This window comes from Thalassophryne amazonica, chromosome 1 (assembly GCF_902500255.1).
Source record: "Thalassophryne amazonica chromosome 1, fThaAma1.1, whole genome shotgun sequence".
NCBI lineage: Eukaryota > Metazoa > Chordata > Actinopteri > Batrachoidiformes > Batrachoididae > Thalassophryne > Thalassophryne amazonica.
The window spans coordinates 165,559,925-165,583,355 of NC_047103.1; the positions used below are offsets into that span (position 1 = coordinate 165,559,925).

General features: G+C 41.2%; 1 protein-coding gene across 5 annotated transcripts in view; it reads left to right on the top strand.

The window, feature by feature from the left end:
- The window catches only part of LOC117517618 (nck-associated protein 5-like), a 372,045-nt gene that overhangs the window by 240,632 nt on the left and 107,982 nt on the right, over positions 1-23,431 (top strand). For all 5 annotated transcript variants that reach the window (XM_034178739.1, XM_034178714.1, XM_034178721.1 and 2 more), the window contains 3 exons: positions 4,669-4,759; positions 13,575-13,754; positions 19,503-19,571. In XM_034178739.1, coding sequence (XP_034034630.1) covers positions 4,669-4,759; positions 13,575-13,754; positions 19,503-19,571 — 340 coding nt within the window. The remainder of the gene's footprint in view (positions 1-4,668; positions 4,760-13,574; positions 13,755-19,502; positions 19,572-23,431) is intronic.

Genomic DNA, 23,431 nt, shown 5'->3' on the forward strand with positions numbered 1-23,431 from the left:
CTTTCCTCACTCTTCTCCTTCTTGCACAATCACTCAGTTTTTGAGAACTGTCCGCTCCACACAGATTGAACATAGAGTGTCATACTGTTTGTATTTCTTCATAAATGATGTAAATAAAGTCCAAGACATATTCAGTGACTTGTAAATGTTCATGTATCCATCCCCTGACTTATCTGAAGAAAACTGGTAATAAAACTGATTACTTAAAGGTATTATACTAAAGTGGCCCATTACTTATGCAACCCATCATCTTGGCTTTAAAATTTTTAATTAATATATATGAAGTTGTAGAGATTTACTTTCAGTTTGAGATTAAGGAAGATAATTTTAGATTTTTTTTTTTTTTTTTGTATTTGTTGTATTTGAAAAGGCATAACCAAATAAAGTCGTGTGAAATAACAAGTGTTCCAGTACCTTTGGAGAGCACTGTATCTACAGCCATTGTAATCTGGTTTTGATCTGTTTGAATTACACCTGTAACAGATGAGCAGAACAGCGTGATGAAATCCAGACAATGTTCATCAAAGCTTCTTTTGTCGTGTTGCTCCTCTTTCCTTATCACTTCTCAGCTGCCTGAATGTCACATTTCCAAGATCACGTTACATCAGCAGTCTAAGTCTATAGCAGCATAACTAAGGGATGGTTCAGGGTCACCTGATCCAGCCCTAACTATAAGCTTTAGTAAAAAGGAAAGTTTTAAGCCTAATCTTAAAAGTAGAGAGGGTGTCTGTCTCCCTGATCTGAATTGGGAGCTGGTTCCACAGGAGAGGAGCCTGAACGCTGAAGGCTCTGCCTCCCATTCTACTCTTACAAACCCTAGAAACTACAAGTAAGCCTGCAGTCTGAGAGCAAAGCGCTCTATTGGGGTGATATGGTACTATGAGGTCCCTAAGATAAGATGGGACCTGATTATTCAAAACCTTATAAGTAAGAAGAATAATTTTAAATTCTATTCTAGAATTAACAGGAAGCCAATGAAGAGAGGCCAATATGGGTGAGATATGCTCTCTCCTTCTAGTCCCTGTCAGTGCTCTAGCTGCAGCATTTTGAATTAACTGAAGGCTTTTCAGGGAACTTTTAGGACAACCTGATAATGAATTACAATAGTCCAGCCTAGAGGAAATAAATGCATGAATTAGTTTTTCAGCATCACTCTGAGACAAGACCTTTCTAATTTTAGAGATATTGCGCAAATGCAAAAAAGCAGTCCTACATATTTGTTTAATATGAGCATTGAATGACATATCCTGATCAAAAATGACTCCAAGATTTCTCACAGTATTACTAGAGGTCAGGGTAATGCCATCCAGAGTAAGGATCTGGTTAGACACCATGTTTCTAAGATTTGTGGGGCCAAGTACAATAACTTCAGTTTTATCTGAGTTTAAAAGCAGGAAATTAGAGGTCATCCATGTCTTTATGTCTGTAAGACAATCCTGCAGTTTAGCTAATTGGTGTGTGTCCTCTGGCTTCATGGATAGATAAAGCTGGGTATCATCTGCGTAACAATGAAAATTTAAGCAATGCCGTCTAATAATACTGCCTAAGGGAAACATGTATAAAGTGAATAAAATTGGTCCTAGCACAGAACCTTGTGGAACTCCATAATTAACCTTAGTCTGTGAAGAAGACTCCCCATTTACATGAACAAATTGTAATCTATTAGATAAATATGATTCAAACCACCGCAGCGCAGTGCGCTTAATACCTATGGCATGCTCTAATCTCTGTAATAAAATTTTATGGTCAACAGTATCAAAAGCAGCACTGAGGTCTAACAGAACAAGCACAGAGATGAGTCCACTGTCTGAGGCCATAAGAAGATCATTTGTAACCTTCACTAATGCTGTTTCTGTACTATGATGAATTCTAAAACCTGACTGAAACTCTTCAAATAGACCATTCCTCTGCAGATGATCAGTTAGCTGTTTTACAACTACCCTTTCAAGAATTTTGAGAGAAAAGATAGGTTGGAGATTGGCCTATAATTAGCTAAGATAGCTGGGTCAAGTGATGGCTTTTTAAGTAATGGTTTAATTACTGCCACCTTAAAAGCCTGTGGTACATAGCCAACTAATAAAGATAGATTGATCATATTTAAGATCGAAGCATTAATTAATGGTAGGGCTTGCTTGAGCAGCCTGGTAGGAATGGGGTCTAATGGACATGTTGATGGTTTGGAGGAAGTAACTAATGAAAATAACTCAGACAGAACAATCTGAGAGAAAGAGTCTAACCAAATACCAGCATCACTGAAAACAGCCAAAGATAATGATACGTCTTTGGGATGGTTATGAGTAATTTTTTCTCTAATAGTTAAAATTTTATTAGCAAAGAAAGTCATGAAGTCATTACTAGTTAAAGTTAAAGGAATACTCGGCTCAATAGAGCTCTGACTCTTTGTCAGCCTGGCTACAGTGCTGAAAAGAAACCTGGGGTTGTTCTTATTTTCTTCAATTAGTGGTGAGTAGTAAGATGTCCTAGCTTTACGGAGGGCTTTTTTATAGAGCAACAGACTCTTTTTCCAGGCTAAGTGAAGATCTTCTAAATTAGTGAGACGCCATTTCCTCTCCAACTTATGGGTTATCTGCTTTAAGCTGCGAGTTTGAGAGTTATACCACGGAGTCAGGCACTTCTGATTTAAAGCTCTCTTTTTCAGAGGAGCTACAGCATCCAAAGTTGTCTTCAATGAGGATGTAAAACTATTGACGAGATACTCTATCTCACTTACAGAGTTTAGGTAGCTACTCTGCACTGTGTTGGTATATGGCATTAGAGAACATAAAGAAGGAATCATATCCTTAAACCTAGTTACAGCGCTTTCTGAAAGACTTCTAGTGTAATGAAACTTATTCCCCACTGCTTGGTAGTCCATCAGCATAAATGTAAATGTTATTAAGAAATGATCAGACAGAAGGGAGTTTTCAGGGAATACTGTTAAGTCTTCAATTTCCATACCATAAGTCAGAACAAGATCTAAGATATGATTAAAGTGGTGGGTGGACTCATTTACATTTTGAGCAAAGCCAATTGAGTCTAATAATAGATTAAATACAGTGTTGAGGCTGTCATTCTCAGCATCTGTGTGGATGATAAAATCGCCCACTATAATTATCTTATCTAAGCTAAGCACTAAGTCAGACAAAAGGTCTGAAAATTCACAGAGAAACTCACAGTAATGACCAGGAGGACGATAGATAACAACAAATAAAACTGGTTTTTGGGACTTCCAATTTGGATGGACAAGACTAAGAGTCAAGCTTTCAAATGAATTAAAGCTCTGTCTGGGTTTTTGATTAATTAATAAGCTGGAATGGAAGATTGCTGCTAATCCTCCGCCTCGGCCCGTGCTACGAGCATTCTGACAGTTAGTGTGACTCGGGGGTGTTGACTCATTTAAACTAACATATTCATCCTGCTGTAACCAGGTTTCTGTAAGTCAGAATAAATCAATATGTTGATCAATTATTATATCATTTACTAACAGGGACTTAGAAGAGAGAGACCTAATGTTTAATAGACCACATTTAACTGTTTTAGTCTGTGGTGCAGTTGAAGGTGCTATATTATTTTTTCTTTTTGAATTTTTATGCTTAAATAGATTTTTGCTGGTTATTGGTGGTCTGGGAGCAGGCACCGTCTCTACGGGGATGGGGTATTGGGGGGATGGCAGGGGGAGAGAAGCTGCAGAGAGGTGTGTAAGACTACAACTCTGCTTCCTGGTCCCAACCCTGGATAGTCACGGTTTGGAGGATTTAATAAAATTGGGCAGATTTCTAGAAATGAGAGCTGCTCCATCCAAAGTGGGATGGATGCCATCTCTCCTAACAAGACCAGATTTTCCCCAGAAGCTTTGCCAATTATCTATGAAGCCCACCTCATTTTTTGGATGCTTAAATAGATTTTTACTGGTTATTGGTGGTCTGGGAGCAGGCACCGTCTCTACAGGGATGGGGTAATGAGGGGATGGCAGGGGGAGAGAAGCTGCAGAGACGTGTGTAAGTCAGTGGGTCAGTGGTCACCCTCCAGCTTCAAGGAAAGCCGGCTGTTCAGGACACGTGAACTGTTTATCATGCAGCCTGCAAAGTTAAAGAATAAAGCTGCAGATTGTTCACAGCATGTCAGACGTTGAAGGTCAAGGTCACTTACCCTATGACCGTATCAGCTACAAATGATGGCAATGAGCAGTTGGCTTTATCGCTTGATGGGCGTTCCCAGGGGCGTGCACGCTAACATCCGTATACGTCTTGTAAATCACTTCTGGTTACAAAAACAGTGTTATTGATTTAGAAGTGTTTATTTCTCCCCAAGTTTTACAAAATACATGAGAAACACATTAGATTTATCCAGAAATACAGCCACTGTCACTTGTCACTTTTTACAGAAAGTATTTGATTATACTCAAACCATCACCATTTTATGCACGTTACAAACCCACGTTTACCACGCCTTATCCAAAAATATGGTAAAAATCTCACACAGTCATCTTCATATTCTGTTCATGTTTATACGATGGGTGACGCAACTGAAAGATTTTGCGAAATTGTAAAACAGCTTCCAGGCAGGGGGCACTGTTGCATCAACTACTTTTTCTGCAGAAACTCACTTTCATGCTATAATGATTTTAAAAATGGTGTGTATTAATGGGTTCGTGTTCCATGTGTTCAGGATGGAAGAGACGGTGCGGTCACTGCTGCAGAACCACGGCGTCCTGGAGCAGACGGCGGTGGACACAGTGGACATCATGAAAGCCTATAAGGTAACACAGCTGCACTCTTTGCCCTCCTGTCTTCTCAACCCAAGATGTCCACACAGCAACACTTTTAACATTTTATCACTGTACAGATTTGGGCTGGTACCTGTCGTAAGAAGCGTGAGGAATTCACCATCTGTCAAATGATGGTTTGGTTAATTTTACTCTTAGGGACGTCCACGTGTATTTCTGCCATGTTGAAAGCAGCATCATGGTGCAGTGAAATGAAACCTTGCAGTACAACTGTAATGAGATGAACTGTTCTCATTTATGAAAAGCAATCTACCCGGCAACAGCAGAGACATGATATTCCCACAGGATTTTCTTCACGGACAGTTTTGGTATTAGTCTGTTCCCACGTGGGTCAAATACAGACTGTGAAATCACAAAAGTATCCAGCTCTCTGAAATCCCACTGTGCATGAAACTCAACCAAATCAAATGACGGTTAGGCTACTCTCACGCAGACAACGTGTTTGTGGCATTCAGAGGCGTGTGTAGTACTGACCACCCACCTTGCCACTCTCAGCCTCAAACGTGTCAGCCATCACCACACGGTTGGGTGTGGCGAGTGTTTTGGTCAGGTTGGAGTCAACGTAACATGACATTAAGTGCCACCCACTGAAGTCCACGCAGGCATAACGGACACCCACAAAGGCAGTGATTGGTATGGATAGTGGTGGTGGGTACATCATGCCAGTGGTTCACCTAACACACCACGCACGCGCCTTCTGTGTGAGAGGGGCAATAACATAGACCAGAATGAGACTTGATGAAATGGGCCAGATTATAATATTTTATCCCACGAACACACACACAAAAAACAAACAAAAAAAACAAATAACGGTTGGGAGGGTACAGATTTATAAAGAAACCAGCAGGTTGTGTAAGGTGTTACTGGGATGGAATCATGGTTTTGCATCATGTTTTAATGAGTCAAGGAACAGGACAGATTAACGCAGTTTTGGATTTTGCCACGAGGAACTTTCTGATAAATCCACCAGATCAGAAATGTCCATTTAAACAAGAAAGAGTGATACTGTTCCTCTGTTTCACTACTGTGCCAAGCTCGCCCTAAACAGGATACTTAGATTAATTTATCATTCCAAATAAAAAAGGAATATTAAAGATTAAATTGCACCATTGCAGTACCAAAAATGTCAAAAAATAAGAACATCATCGAATCTTATTTCCACACTGAAGCCATGGAGGAAGAAATCCATGTGCAAAGAGAAACTCGCAGTCACATTCCGGCATCAGCAAGTCTGACTTCTTATGACAAGAAGATGCAAAGATGCAGGACTTTGAGAACACTTGGAAAAGAGTTTGCGTGCCATTTCTATGAATGAATGAAACATGAGTGAAAGAAACACTTGATTTCTAACTGCTTTTGAAAACATCTGACTTTGTTATAATAATATGAAGCTTTGCTGGTGTCATTTGAAGGAGAAAAAAAAAACTGTATTGTAATAAAGGTCTAAGGTAGTCAGTATGCAGACATCAAATTATACACATATTGTGGTTATTTCTCATGAATCAGTCTGCAGGAATAGATTTTGCACAGTTTGAATGTTTATTTGGCTCAAGCCGGGCTGAGCCGAGGCAAAAGTGTTCATTGCTGACCTTGTTGCATCAGAGAAATAGCTGGCGGGATGGAGCAGCACGGCAGAGGGAATAATTGATGTGGCATATTTTTGAAGCACAGGGCCATTTTTCAGGTCACACTTCACAACTTGATGCTCAGTGTGTTTACAGAGCATCTGTCCGTCATTGTGTGATGTTTTTCACTTTCATGTGTTTGAGCTCAAGAATCAGGCAAAAAAAGAAGAAAATCTACTTTGTATCGTGAAACATACTTTCTGCAAGTATTTAATTACCACAGAAATGTGGTCAGGTAACACATAGTGCAGGAGCATAGTCATATTATATTCCCAAAACAAAGGAGTTCATCACTTGTTAGGTCTATATAAATAACTTCATCAAAGAAGAAAAAACTGAGCGCAGTAAGAAAACATGAGTTCCTTTTGATGTTTTTACATTATTCCACAAGCCAAATGCTGAGTTTCAAAAATGGCAATGGATCTATTGAAGGACCCCAGCGCAGAGAACCACAATGAAGGATGGTTCAAGAACAGATATTATTGCCCCCCCCCCCCCCCCCCCCAAAAAAAAAAAACAAAACAAAAAAAAAAACAAAACAATAATAACAACAACAAGCTGGGCAGCAGAGTGGCTTAGTAGTTAGCACTGTTGCCTCACAGCAAGAAAGCCATGGGAACGATTCCCACCTGTGGCCTTTCTGTGTGGAGTTTGCATGTTCTTCTCGTGTTTGCGCGGGTTCTGTCTGGGTGCTCTGGCTTCATCCCGCATCCAAAGTCATGCAGGTTAGGTGTGAATGTGTTTGTTTGTCTATGGCACTGCGACAGACTGGCGTCCCGTCCAGGGTGTACCCCGCCTCACGCCCTGTGACTGCTGGGATAGGCTCCAGCCCCCTTTGACCCTTCATAGGAGTAAGTGGGCATAGAAAATGGATGGATGGAATAACAAACTGCAGAAAAAAATGTTATATGTGTTCATGTGCAGTGTGTACAATGACAATAAAAGACCTTTCTTTCTTCCCTTCTAATGATTTAGTGTGTAATATGTCAGAATTTGTAAAATTTCAACAGTTAGATCTGCACAACCTAAGATCACATTTGCCTAAACACATTAAAAATCTAAATTTTACAATTATGACAAAATAACAGGAGTCATAAATCAAAACTGGATAAACAAATTTGAAAAATGCTTGCATTTTGTTTTCCATTAAAAAAATACAGACAAAACACTTCCTTTGTTGTCTGTATAGACCAGGGGGCTTCAGCTCCAGTCCTCGAGGGCTAGTGTCCTGCACCTTTTAGATGTGTCACTGCTTCAACACACCTGAGTCAATCAATGAGGTCATTAGCAGCACTCTGGAGAACTGGACTGCGTATACTGAGGAGATAATTCTTTCAGCACCTTTATTAAATTTTCTGGCACTTATTCCTGTGTTGCACCAGTCATTTTTCTTTTTTATAAATTAGTCCTACTTGGCTGCACCAGAATTGTTTGTGCCATACAGAAGCGCGGTGAACTCTTTGTTTTTGAGGTAATTCAGCCATTTGATTCAGGTCTGTTGGACCAGGGACACAAAGGTGCAGGACACCGGCCCTCGAGGACTGGAGTTGACAACCCCTGGTATAGACGGTTGAGAAGATGGAATTATGACAGCCGCAATAAATAAAAAATAAAAACAAAACTGATTAAAGTTTTTGTCCCTACATTGTATGTTCAGATGTTCATTTTTCACAAAATGTTTGAATTTGAATTTCTAAACACACGCCATTCAAACTAAAGGTCAAAACATGTCCCGACATTTGTTGCCATCTGTCTGTCTTTGTCAGCAGGATCTTTCAAATGGACATGAATATGTTCCAGTGATATTTGGTAGAAAGCTCGTTCTTGGGTTAAGGATGAACCCGTCAAATTTAGGTGTGGCTCCAATGGGTGAATCCTGCTTTTGATCACTAGGCATTGATCTTTGATGGGGATTCCTTTGATTCCAATGCTGATCTTGGGCTTTGAACATTGATCTTGTTTCCTTTGATTCTGAACTTGCCTTTGATCTTTTGCACTCAGGGTCTAATTTCAGCCAAGTTCAGTGATCAGGATCTGTTACGGATTTGGTAGAGGACGAACCCAATATGCAGACAGTGAGGAAACAGAGTTACAATCCAGGTAATTTATTGGTACTAAATACTTCATAGAAAATAAAGGTGATCAATGTCCCAAAAATCCACAACACAGTGAAGACCAAAACTCTAGTGCAAAGAAGGAGTACTAGCAACAACAGGAATTGAACTAAACAGGACCACAACTGGGTAAACGCTGAGAGCAGGTACTTACACATAGAAACAAGATCAAATGATGGCACAGACAAGGCAGTGACAGTAACTATGACACTGTACTGGCAACTAGCTGCCAAACAAGGAAGTGCTTAAATAACCAAGGTGGAATTGAAAACAGGTGTGTAACAATCACGGGGACCCTTGTGGACAAAACAGAAAGGAGGGAGATAAATAACTGAACAGACAATATCCTGGTGCAAGAATAATAAAAATACCAACAACAAATGGTGAGAAAGAAATAAAATGCAATAACCAACCAAAACCGCAGAAGAAATAAACACATGAACCAGAATGACACCACTGAGGTGAACGAACCCATATGAAAAACAAAGAAAAGAAACGTCAAAGTAAAGAAAGGTAAATGATGATCAAGAGCACTATGATCAATACCTAAACCCCACAACAACCCAGCACACAGATGTAGAACAAATAAATAAACCATGCACATACAACACTGAAAGATGACAGACACACCCACTCACATACAGACACACCCACATGATGGATGTCAGGAGAAGTGCACATGACGGACCCGGGGGATACACCCACACACATGCACACCAGCGGCAGGGGGAAGTGCACACTGCAGACCAAGGGAGACACCCCCACTCACACATACACAGGATGATCAAGGACAGGTGCACACGGAGCAGGGGAGACACACCCACACGCAGTAGACATGAGACGAACACATAACGTAATAAATAAACTACGGGATAGGAATCGCAGGCAACAGACAGATGACAACCCAAATATACATATATAAAACCAAAAACCACGGCCAAACGGGCCACTGGGCAGAACCGCCACAGGATCAAAGACGGGTGATTTGGATCAAAGTTCATGATTCAGCTCACAGATCAGGATCAAGTTTAGCAATCAGGGTAAGGAATGTTTGTGAAGAAAACACGAGGATTACTCTTTCAAAATGAAAAATAAAGTCATTAAAAGAAGTGTTGCAGAGGGCTGTTGGACATTGGTGAAGGTTTGTGATCTCTCCAGTGCCCTTCTAGTTTTAGTTTTAGTTGACAGTAAATAAATTAATGAATTAATTTACTGCTGCGAGGGTGTGCACGTGTTCATGTTTGCTTCTAGCTGGTGTAATTGTGCCTGACTCTCAACGGCCCTGGTGGATTCTTGGCCGCAGCAGTATCTTTCCTTTTCACAGCATCACAATGGCAACTGAGGTGCATCATAATTGGACTATTACACAAGAGACATTCTTTTTCATCCTCAGTGAATATAAATCTGTGTCAAACAACAGCTGTTCTGAGTCACAATATGAAATAAAGTCATCCCTCAGCCATTGGTGGCACAAAAAGTTGAAAGCAAATATGATTCACACTTTTTATTACTTGTAAATGTTATAGTTTCTCATTTTCCTTTAACACTGCAATAGTCTACATTGTATTTGAGTAACAGGGGCCGCATTGTCTCTGCTTCTCTAAGTCGTGATTGCATTTGAACTGGATTATTTAAAGCTTGTTCTGCAGTGCATTCATATATTGTCAAAGAAAATAAACTGAGGGTTATTACGATGTATTCCCAGTGGATGCAAAACCAAACGGCCAGCGTTCCTCCGCAGTTGTGCGTTTATGCTGCAGCAGCCGTATTCTGTGTATTCAGCAGACAAACTCAATAACTTGAAAGGGCAGCGTGAGGGACAAGGTTCCTTCTTCTCGCCTGCTGCAGACTCTCTCCGTGGGAGATTATTAGCGAGGCCTTTAATGCTGTCTGATGAGCACTCTCTCAAAGCAAACCACAAGATGTCACTGGCAAACAAAAGCAAAGCTAAAACCCCAACTACAAAGCATTGCCTCAAACACAGTTGTCTGATGGAATCAAACAAGATTGAAAACCTAATATATGTTTAGAGGAGATTGGATCATGCTGAAAACAAAGAGCTTTGAAGGACGTTATTTCCAAGTTCTATTACGGCAGGAAAGGTCTTCGTTCCCTGTGTTTGGATTTAAAGCTGCGTGGCATTGCATCCATCCATTAGTGCTGCTAACCTCTATTTTGTCCCGCCCATTAACAACTGATATCTGCAGGTTTGACTACTATCTGTCAGCGCTCAGGTAGCAATGAAAAATGTGTGCACAGAGTGATGCATCAGGCTGGAATAACTACATACCTCACTGTCATTTGAAGAAAGCGTTGCTTCATTAAAAAAAAAAAGTCTTGTTATGACTATACGCAGGCATCAAAAAGACTTCTAAGGTTAAAGTGTGGAACTAATTGTAAGATTCAATACAATGATGTGATAGAGTCAGAACCAGCCAGAGTGCTCAAATTGGTCAGAAATATGCATTTCAAAAGGTATTGTAATGGGCACAGGTTGCATGCTGGTGCACGGCATTAGTTTGTTTGGTTATTGTTCACTTCATTCTCCCTCCGTGTTTTAACCCACTTCACGGTGAACCGTTTCATGATTGTGTCCATTACCTCAGAGCATCCTTGTGGTTTTTCTTTCTGGCTTTACTTGTTTTCTCATCACTCCTGCGTCATTCCCCGTGTCGGTGTCTATCCCTTTGTGCTCTTGCGTTTTCCCTCTCTGCCATCCATACAATTTGTAGTTGTTGGGTTGTTTCTTCCACACAGTGCTTGCATGCGTGGAACAGTGTACTGGTCTCTTTAGTGTTATTTACGATTTCTTGCACACTCATGTTCTTTGTGGTTGTGCTTCTTACCTCTGCACTTTTGATGTTTCTTCTTGCATCAGTGATCTTCATTTGTATTACTTCTTTATTAATTTGTTCCATTGTTGAGGTCCATTATTATGGTTTCCGCGTATGTTGCCACTTTAACAGGTTTAATTAATCACTCCCCCGCGTGTTGTCATTTCCACCGTTGATAGGTGAGCATCTTTTAAAGGCACCTGTCCTCTGCCAGATCTTCAAAGATTCCTTCCAGCACTTTTGCAGTGTTCTTATTGTTCTCTAGTGAATATTATGTTCAGTGTTTTCAGTGTTAATATTTCCCGGTATTTCCTAGTGAGTTGAATTCTTATTGTCTTTCTAGTGAGTTTTTATTTCTAATCTCTACGTGTCTTCTTATGTTAACCTCTTAGTGTCCCGGTTATTTCTGTGTTTGACCTTGGCTATGTATGTTGACCTCTGAGTGCGCCTAACATACAGTGGTGCTTTTGTAGTGTACGTATATTCCCACTGCTGGCTGTTCTTGTGCTTTGACCACTGCAACATACCCTGACCTCTGAATTCTGGTTAGTGTCTCAAGGACACTGTAGCTATTTTAGTCTTCCAGAGACTCCTGTGTTATGAACTTTGCCATGTGTCTTAACTTCTGATTGTGCCAAACATCTCAAGGACGCTACAGGTATTTTCTTCCTCTGCCACAACTGATAATTAGTTTTCCACAGACTATTGTGTTATGATCTTTACAGCATATCTTGACTCCTGACTTTGCCTAACATCTCAAGAACACAGATGTTATTTTCCCCACATTTGCAATGAGTATTATTTGTGTTTCTTAGACCCCTGTGTTTTGACCTTTTCAGTGCAATTGAGTTTGCCGACCATCTCAAGGACCCTAACTATTTTTGGACTGTCTTCTTGATGCTGACCTTTGCTGTGAACATAGTAAATCCCTCCTACATTACCTTTTAAAATTTTTGTGCTGCCCTTGTATTTTTGACCTTTCACACTGAGCATTGCTTAGTCACCTGTTGTGTGTACTGAAAAGTGTTGCCTTTAAACTCATGTTACATCACCAAGCATTGTCATTCACTGCAAAGGTGTTCACAACCTGGGTCTCTGATATTTCTAATCAAGCTCAATGGGTGAAGGTTTGAAATTATAATGGATCTTGATAATCACTGTTTTAACACAGGATTGGAAACTCACTCACTACAGGTTAGAATATATTACAACTGGTCTAAAAAATTACAGTTGATCTCAGAATGGTTAAAATAAAATACATTAACCTAGAGTTTGCTGAATCAGCTGATTTTGGAAAACCTCACAGCTATTTGCACAAATGGTCACAATTCTTATTTTGTCCCAATCTGTATGACATCACAAAGCATGAGTACAAAATAGTGACAACAAGGGAAATTGTATCTTGCAACTTAAAAAAATTCAAATACTTAAACTATTTGATACAGATTCAACTACCACCAAACTTTCATAAAATTTAAACTGTTTTTTTTTTTTCATATCTCTACAAAATTTCATTCTAGTTAAACAGTTCATGAGAATGTTTGCAGACACACAAGAAAGATAAACACATAAGCTCCGCCCGCCTCTATCTGTTGATGTGTCCACAACTTTGTGAGTAATCGCATCTGCAAACAAACCAACTGATGAGATACAGTCTCAAATCCATGTTGACTCACTGACTTGTGAGTACTTTGGAAAACACAATCGAGTGCGGGGAAAAAGCTCATTGTGGTTTTATTTTTGGTGGCCAGACAGTGCATAATTACCAGCTAATTACTGCCAGTAGTTAATTATCACAGATGCTAGAAAGCCAAAATAACAGAGTGAGAATGAGATAGCTGGCAAAGAGATGGAAAGTCTGTCAAACAATGAGAAAGGGACGCAGTGAAGGATGGAAGGAATGAGTGTAGGAGCCGGTTAATGCAGAAGATGAGAGCTGTCAAAGTCATGACATTCTTTGGACAACGAAAGAAACATGATTAAGCATTAGAGGAGGATTTAGCTTTTGTCGTTTCATCCGCACATTTGAATCTCTCCCTCTTTTCTCCATCTTTCACTGTCCTCTGAATTCTTTCACTTCTCCTTCATTCTATTCTATTTTATTGTGAAATATTTGCCACAAGTCTCTTTTGAAGACTTTCTTCCCATGTGCTTTGGATGTTATCTTTTTGTCACTTTCTGTGCCTCTAACCTCCTGCTGTTTTCTGCTCATCAGGATAAACTCTCTGAGGAAGTGCGAAAACAACATGATGGCCCCGAAGAGAACGGCTCCCCGTCGGGACCTCAGACTGAGTCCGACCCCGGACTGCTGCCTGACATGGATCCCGATGCCAGCCAAGCAGACGAGCACAAAGACAAAGCCAAGCTCCTCATGGAGCGTCTGAAGGCCCTGGAGGTACGATTGCATCCCCACCACATTTTTCTTCTCTTTATCTTCCCTCTGCTTTGTTCTGCTTTCCTACCTCATCATTTTTCTTCACACCACACTTGCGATCCTTTACAGCCAGCCTGTCCGCCTCTTATTCTGTTGTGTCTGAAAACATGCCAGCTTGTCTTCTTCCTTTGGACAGCAAAGTCATCCTCTGAGATTCACCACGTGGGCCTCGCCTCGCGTTGCACTCCGGCTTTGGTTTGTTTTCCTCTGCGCTCAGGGATCCCAGCTGCACCGAGTGCAGTAGCCAAATCAGGAGCACAGTATTGTAATTTGCACTGATTGTTTCCACTGGACATGCATCCTCTCAGATCTCTTTGCAATTAAACCACTCAGACTTAATTAAATGGCGCCTGCAGCCTTATAAACTCCTTCCGAACTGGCTCCTTGTGCCATTTTGATATGAAGGTACACGCCATGCACCCTTTAGCCCATTATAAATCAAACTGAAGGTTATGCATATAACAAATGTGCCGTGAGGGAGGGACCTGAGGGACAACACTTAGGTTTGCTAAACAGCCTTTTAAATTTCTGGAGCCAAATGCATCTGGTGTTAGCAAAGCCAAACATGCACCCAGTTAGCAAACTAAACAGATGATAGGAGTTTTATCAAGGCAAAAACGCAACACCTTGTCAGGTTCTTGGTTTTATGGGTTGTTGTTGTGCTCCATCTGTCTCTTGCTCTGTCTCTGCTCTATCTTTCTGCTTGGGTTTTCTCTGTCCTATTGTTTCTTGCCTTTCTCTCCTGGTACTTTGGTGGGTGTCTCCCTCTGTCTGGCCACACCCCGGTTCTGGGAGTTTCTCCACACACCTATTCCAAGTTTGCTGTTAATCAACTGGGTGCTTTATAAGCCTCACAGTTTGTCTCTGTCCTTCGCCGGATCGATGTGCCTTGTGCCTTAGCTTCCAGCCCTGTTCTTGTTGTCTTGCCTTGTTTTGTTGCCTCATTGGTTTTTGAGTTCCTGCCTGTGTACTCTGACCACACTTTTTTGCTTGATGTTTTTGATCTTGTTGCTCTATTTGGATTGCCTTTCTGTGTACCGACCCCAGCCTGTTCACCCAGTAAACGTTTCTTCTCCACTGAGCTGTGTTCCAGCATTTTGCATTTGCGTCCAGCCCATCCTGCCTGTCGAACCTGATACACCTTAGTTGGGTTAAATAGTAAACTGAAAGCAGCAGCAAGTTACTAAGCACTAAGGAATTGTAGCACAGGAAAAGAAAAGATGTGTTATTCGCACACATCAGGTTGCACGCGTGCCTCTAATTGGATGGACAAATAGCTAGTACAAGTCCCGCCGAGAGGTCAAGGTAGGCAAGATGAAGTGCTGCCAAAATGTGTCAATCTTGTACAATATTACAATATGTGTATTACCAACCTATAGCAAGGAATTGTACCAAGTTTCCTCAAATTCCTACTAAAAATGTGAGAGGAGTTGATTTAAGAATGCAGGCACCCACTCATGAAAGTGATGGAGTCTTTATTTGTTAATAAAGGGCCATAAGTGGTAAAATGGGCCCAACTCAAACAATATGATAATATGCATATTTCCAACCTATAACAAGGGTATGTACCACGTTTCAACAAATTCCTCATGAAAAATGTGAGAGGAGTTTATTTCAGAATGCTTGTACCCTTTTGGCACGGATGGACAGACAGACATGCAAACAGACAGACGGATGGATGAAAGTCGCCACGACATAATCCCCCTTTGGGTCTTCGGCCAACGGGGGATAAAAAGCAGCGATGCAATTTTGAGGTCACCAAACTGGTCATCCGCTGGTCGTTGACTGCACCTTGAAATCCTGTCCATAAAAACCACAAACAGGAATGATGCATTAGTTTGTCCACATACAAACAGAAAGCTTAACATGATGTCGCTGGTGGAGGTCAACGTCTACAGATAACCTTGCCAGTTATGTCTCCAATTTGACAAACAAACTCAGGCAAAAATATGACCTCTGTACAGAGGTATTCTTCTAAATTCTCCAGAATTTGCCTCTAATAAACAGATTCACTCTGAATTCTAAAGTATCTGTTGTGTATTAAACCTTTTCACAAGGTTTTGTGAAAATTGGTTTCTGAGCTTTTGAGTGATTCTACAAACAAACATAATCTCATTGGAGGAGGTAAACAAACTGACTGACATCTCTTTCTGAGAATAGTAAAAAACACATTTGCAGGTTTAGAGTGTCTAGAAAGTCTGTGGTTTCTTGGCTAAGGTTACACTAAAACCTTGTGCTTGAAAATCTCCTCCAATTACAGAAAAGCGACAGATAATTGCTTGTTGCTCTTCAGCTGCAAGTTATCTTCCGAATGGCCCAACATTTGGTCAAGCTGACTGGCGATCCATCTGATGAAACACATTATCTAAACATTATAATTTAAATAGCTTTATCAAAAGTCATCTGCCATTTATTTCCATTGCACTGCACGAGTGATGGATGTACCGCCGGCTACAGCAGCGAGAACAAAGTCCAGGCAATACATCACCGAGCTACACTGTGCATAAACTCCACTGACACTAAGTAAGCACTGCCCAGCTCTTATTTCTCCTTCACAAACGACACTGTTCATTAACTTGACAGAACTGTGTTGCCGTCAGTGCTAACGTGAACGCAGACACATTTTGGAACGCCTGCCAGCATGGCGTCTTATTTGTTGAGTGGCACGTTGTGATCTCCAGTGATGTTCAGTGACACAAGCATTCTGGCAGCTAAATTCAAAGGGAATTTAAAATAACTTCAATGTAGCTTCCACAGTCCAGAGACTTTGATAGCTTGACCCAAAGAGGTGACACTGTATCATCTTGATGAATCCACACAGCTGATTTAATACATTGCTGTAATTAAAACACTCAAACTCACACTGATGTTTAATCACACGCATTTCAATTAATACTATAGCAATGTTATATGAAACAACAGAAAACGTGTCCAAAATAGTGACAGCTATCATATTTGCTAGCCATATTGCATAAAGTTTTACATTAGTACACATGAGCATGAAGACAGTAAGGGCTACGGTAGTCTGGCACTTGATCTTTATCCAAATGATTGACCTCAGGCTGACCTAGCCAGGACACTTCTGGAATTCACTGATGTGTGTGACACTCATCATTCATCTTCAACTGCTTATCCGGGATTGGGTCGCGGGGACAACAACTCCAGCAGGGGACCCCAGACTTCCATTTCCCGTGCCACATTGACCACCTTTGACTGGGGGATCCCAAGCCGTTCCCAGGTCAGTGTGCAGATATAATCTCTCCACCTAGTCTTGGGTGTTCCTCGGGGTCTCCTCCCAGATGGACATGCCTGGAACACTTCCCTAGGGATGCACCCAGGAGGCATCCTTACCAGATGCCCGAACCACCTCAGCTGTCTCCTTTCAACGTGAAGGAGCAGCGACTCTACTCTGAGCTCCTCACGGATGACCGAACTTCTCACCCTATCTCTAAGGGAGACACTAGCCACCCTCCTGAGGAAGCCCATTTCGGCAGCTTGTACCCACGATCTAGTTCTTTCGCTCATAACCCAACCCTCATGACCATAGGTGCGAGTAGGAACGAAGATTGACCAGTAGATGAAGAACTTCGATTTTTGGCTCAGCTCCCTTTTCGTCACAACAGTACGGTAGAGCGAATGTAATACCGCCCCTGCTGCAACAATTCTCCAGCCAATCTCACACTCCACTGTCCCCTTGCTCGTGAACAAGACCCCGAGGTACTCAAACTCCTTCACTTGGGGCAAGACCATATTCCCTATCTGGAGTAGGCAATCCATCGGTTTTCTTGCTGAGAACCATGGCCTCAGATTTAGAGGTGCTGATCCTCAACCCAGCCGCTTCACACTTGGCTGTGAACCAATCCAGTGAGTGTTGGAAGCCAATGAAGCCAATCGATGAGTGTGTGAGACATTTCATCCAAATTGGGTTGAAAATCAAGTTCCTTGACTTTGAACTTTGCCAAAATGAATTCTTTAAAGGTAGTTTCAGGGTCAACCTTCACTGACATACCAAGTTTTGTAGAAACCAGTAAAAGGACCTGGGAGTAGTGGGCCAACATATACCTTTGCCAAATTTGACATGAATTGTGCAGTTCCATCACCCATCTCCCTCTATATGCCAAGTTTGGTGCAAATAACAAATATCTTTAAATGTAAATTTTGGGGTCACCCTTGATCCACATATCAAGTCCCAGGAAAGCCACCAAAGGACTTGGAATACATCGGGGAACAAACACACAATGTATTCCTTCGGCTGATCCCTTGTTTGCACTTGGAGGTGATTTGGCACAAGTTTAATGCAGATACCCCAGGAATGGGGTTTGAATCGGGAACCTTCCACACTGAAAGCAAGTGCACTAACAACTTGGCCATACTGACCTAATTAAAACCTTTTTGAAAATTACTCAAAATAGTTAGCTGCAGTTGTAATAGTTAGTTCAAAGTAAGTTAAATTGAGCAGTATCCGCCATTATTGGAATCACATCATTCTCTTCAAATTGTGGAGTTTTTATACATCTCGTGACTATGTTAGGTAGCAAGCTAGCCTTGCCCATTCTTCAAAAATACTGAAGCCAGATAGTTTTGCTACTTAGCATGCAGCCGCCTAATAAATTACCGGATTGATTAAGTGTTCCCATTGTGATATTCTTCCTTGCATACAATTACTGGCTTCACTAGCACAGTCTCTAAAGCAGGCTATGTCACCCCATTTTTCAGTCTTTCTACAAGAACACATGGATAAAATTCCTGCTTGGTCTCAGGAGTCATAGTTGTGCAGAGTATTCTCCAGAGTGTTTTATTGCCAAATGTTGATACCTAACTAGGAAACACGTCTTTTTCAAACTCTGTTTTCAAACTAGCTAAAACAGGGATGTCTCCATGAAGGGTTGACTCTACATCTAAATGAACAGCAAATTTAAAGTAATGGTACTTAAAGCATAACGGGCTCCAAAAAAGTCCAACGTTTTAGTGTTATCATAAAATGCATTGCTGTCATTTTAGAAATATTTGAAATACTGGTAATCTGTAGTATTACAGATTTATAACCAGTATGCATGTGTGTATATATATATATATATATATATATATATATATATATATATATATATATATGAAATGAAAATATATATATCAAATGAAAGGATTTTGCTCTTGACAGTAATGTGTATGAGATAAACGAGTTTTCCTTAATTAGGAATATTTCTCCAAATAGGAATTTCACTCACATTCCAACACAGTGGAGGGTTGACATTTGTCCCCTTGGCTACGGCTTTAAGGCTTTAATTACTAGTTGTGTTTAGGCTACATAATTGGAGAGCTTTGGGTTGTAATTATGTTTTCTGTGTTTTAATCAAGGGTTTATTATTTTCTTAGTTTTAAAGGGCAGAGGGTGAGAGAATCATGACCGACTGACAGCTCCTAACACGCTGTCCGCCTCTGACAAATTGGAAACTCCCAGAGATCAATAGGGTGCCGCCTCCTTGTGTAGCAAGTCAAGGAGATATTCTTATTAGGTCCAAACTCCAAAGTTCAACGTCATAACTTCCGTCCTGTTGACCTTTTTCCTCAGCAGTGCTTTGTAAATTTTTTATTGGCCTTGTTGGTCAAGCATTGACATCTGACCTTTGTGAATCCATCCTCCTCTTCTCTTGCTGTTGTTTTGTTGCCTCTCATGTTTGCAGCACGTTGATGCTGACTGTGTGATTGCAGGAGGAGAATTCTGCCTTGGCCTTGGAGAATGAGAATCAGAGGGAACAGTACGAATGCTGTCTGGATGAGGTGAGTGTCAACGTGTCCAACTCTGAGGTCCATTCAGGGTCATATTTCATTTTATCCAATAAACGCTGATATGAATAAACAGAACAAGCATTTATAATTCACTCAGGATTGTGAATCTAATGAGATCTTGAAGCGCAGTATGTGTTTTCCAAATGCTGACAGAGTCCAACATGGAGGTAACATTTGCACATGCATGAGTTCATTGGTTGATTGGTTTTCTTGCCTCGCAAAGAATTTTTATACATTTTTGTTAAAAGGATGGCTCAGTCCTGGAATAATCATTATTAACCCCATTAAGCTCTAGAGCCTATTTCACCAAAATCACATACCCATACATTATGATTTATTTCTCAGCTTGTACAAGGTCAAAAATGCAAAAGTTTGGATCAGCTAAAAGACAGGTCCTAGGGGATGTTGTGGATGCAAAAAAAAAAAAAAAAATTGAAAGTAAATAATACTTGGTAGGAGTAAATGAGTCCCCCCCCCCCCCCCCCCCCCCCCCCCAAAAAAAAAAATCTGATTTGTCTTTATTTGCTTGGTGTTTCAGCTGTGGTCAATTGATATGTGATTGAAGTGGATACTTTTGTAGATGAGACTTCGCTTGACATTTTTATGTATAATAAGTGTATGTTGATGTCAGCATTGGTTAGTTATGAGTGTTCAAATGTTCCAAAACAGGGCAAGTCCCCAAATTTGGGGACTCTTGGGTTTAAGAGGTTAAACCTTTAGCAATGCAAAGTGCTTTCTTGCTTCTCAGCAGAAGCATTTACCCAACAGAAGAATCACTTAATTATGACAAATTTTCAATGGAGTATTTGTTTTTTGCATTGTTCTGGATCAATACTGAGATCCTGGCTTTCAGTGGCTTCCTGGACTCAGCCATCAAAAGTGTTTTTGTGTGTGGCAAAAGTATTGAACTTATAGAAACTTTCACTGATGTCGGCAGTGACATTCATGTCTCTAGCATCTTGGATTTGAGATTGAAAAACAGCTGGGAAGAGCTTATGGAGTCATGAGGTCACTGGACAGAGGTGTCTGGTGAAGCAGATATCTTTGAAGGAGAATGAAGGTCCAAGTCTTTAGGGTCCTGGTGCTAACTGTCTTACTGTATGGTTGTTGAGACTTGGATACTAACCAGTGACATAAGGCAACGCCTAGAAGCCTTTAGTACAGGGGTGGGCAATCATGTGCCATGAAGGGCCGAAGCACTGCAGGTTTTCCTTGCTACCAATCATCTCAGCAGGTGATTTCATTGACAACCAGGTGTTTATGTTCAAGGGAGAAGCTCATCAGCAACCCGCCTGCTGAGGTGATTGGTAGCAAGGAAAACATGCAGTGTCTCAGCCCTCGTTGCCCACCCCTGTTTTAGTACTAGGTCTCTTTGTAGGATCCTTGGGTACCGCTTTCATAACTTTGTATCAATTGGGAGACTGCAGCCCACACTTTGGGAATCAGCGATTTAAGCCATTTTCACAGTGAGAAAATACTGATACACATGACCACAGTGAAGAATAAAGGTATTCTGTTTTATACAACACCAAAGTACATCTTTGTCATTTGATTGGTGAATTGTGTATCATTGATTTGTCCCATTGTATTGAAAAATAGTCCATTGCATGACTTATGCAATGTTTTGTTCCATTTAAAGTTAATTTCGGTTCCATACATTTTGCTCCAATGGATGACCCCACCACATTTTCAGGAAAATGTGTCTACAATCAGAGGAATCTATCTATAGCATGTGGACTTAGGTTTGAATGTTTTGAAGATTCAAATTGGATTCATGTTTCTGCTTGTCTGTTTTTGAACAGTTTGACAAACTGAGTGAACAGTTTTGGAGTTTTGTCTACTCCAAGTAGGAAATGAGGTCTTGCCCCAAGTGAAGGAGTTCAGGTACCTCAGGGTCTTTTTTCATGAGTGAGGGGACAATGAAGCGTGAGTTTGGCCAGAGAATCAGGGCAGCAGGGACGGTGTTGCATTCGCTCTACGCTACTGTGGTGATGAAAAGGGAGCTGAGCCAAAAGGCAAAACTTTCAATCTACTGGTCAATTGTCAGTCCTACTCTCACCTCTGCTCATGAGGGTTGGGTCATAAGAAGTAGATTGCGGGTACAAGCGGCTGAAATGGGCTTCCTTAGGAGGGTTGCTGGTGTCTCCCTTAGAGATAAGGTGAGAAGTCATCAGTGGGGAGCTTGGAGTAGAGTCGCTGCTCCTTCACCTTGAAAGGAGTCAACTCAGATGGTTCGGGCATCTGGTAAGGATGCCTCCTGGGTGCCTCCCTAGGGAGGTGTTCTAGGCACGTCCATCTGGGAGGAGACCCCAGGGAAGGCCCAGGACTAGGTGGAGAGATTATATCTCCACACTGGCCTGTGAACGCCTCAGGATCCCCCAGTCAGAGGTGGTCAATGTGGCCCGGGAAAGGGAAGTCTGGGGTCCCCTGCTAGAGCTGTTGCCCCCGCAACCCGATCCCAGATAAGCGTCTGAAGATGAATGAATGAGTTTTGTAGTGGATTTTCCCATTTTGCCTATGGACACCTGCAGAAATGCAAGCCCTTTTTCTTTGGTCTAATTTTATGTAAAATATCAGATGACAAGGATCTATTTCATTTGCACTCTCACCCACAGTCAATTTAAAATCATCAATTTATCTACCCTGTAGGTCTCTAGATTTCACCCACCCAAAAACAGTGAGAACATGTAAACTCCACACATAAAGGACCAGGTGGGAAGCTCCTGGGACCTTCTCCCTCTGAGGCAACGGTGCTATCCACTAATCTGCCCGTGCATTGTCATATGTTTGCATATTTGTCTATGGATGGGAATTGATAATATTTTATCAACATCAATACCATTATCAGTTCTGCTTGTTGAGGAGATTTGTATTTCCTTATTGATTTCTAATTAGTTTTCTGTGTGGGGAAAAAAAGGCCTACAGAGGTTTTCAGCATCAATGCAGCTGTTTTCCTGGATCCTCGATGCAGAGTTTGATGAGCTTGAAACATGGAACTATCAGAAATAACATGCCGGCTCTGATAAGAGCCGGCATGTTATTTCTGATCTGAGGTATTGAAAAATTCGGAGCCAATTCTCGATATTTATGATATTTATGATGTTTAATGTTTTAATATTAGTTTTTGCTTCTGTGAAACAAGCAGAATGTTTGTGCTACTTGATGTCAGGCAGAACTCAGTTCATATTTCCTGAATAAAAGGTTCAAAGCTGGCGTTGTGAGTATTACACTATAAACGCTGTCGTTTAATGAACGTGGAAAGAAAACATTGTGTAAAGTATCTTCCTGGAAACGGTTTATGTAACACTTCTGCTGATTTGTGGGAGTTGATACTTCTGTTTAGGGGCCACATGAGGAAAATAAAGCGGATTGTCAGAATAACTGCTGCAGCTGGTTCAGGTCGTCCAGCTCATACTGGACTCAACCGAACAGGAATATGGTGGAAGAACCACTGGAGTGAAAGGGCTGAGGTCCAAACGAAAGAGGCAGGGCGAATTTTGTCTTTGGGGTAAACTCAGACCTCGTTTCCTTTCTACTTCCCTTCCCTCACTGAGACGGCCAAACTCTGCCGCGTTGTGTTCACTTGTCAGCTGTTTTCCTGTGTGGTTCACTTTTGTGGAAGGAAGGTTCGGTAATGATGCTGTTTGGAGCGAAGCTGTGCACCGCTCTAACAACTGCATTGCAGAGTCTCTCACCCAGCAACAGTTACTGCAAGACGAGCTGTTTCTGTTATTTTAAAATGTCAGGATCATGATCTCTTTGAATTTTGAAAGCGTAGGTTTGCCACCAACAAGTGTATTTAATCAGGGTTGAAAAGATCATTGACTCCACCCCCCTCAGGGGGCTAAAAG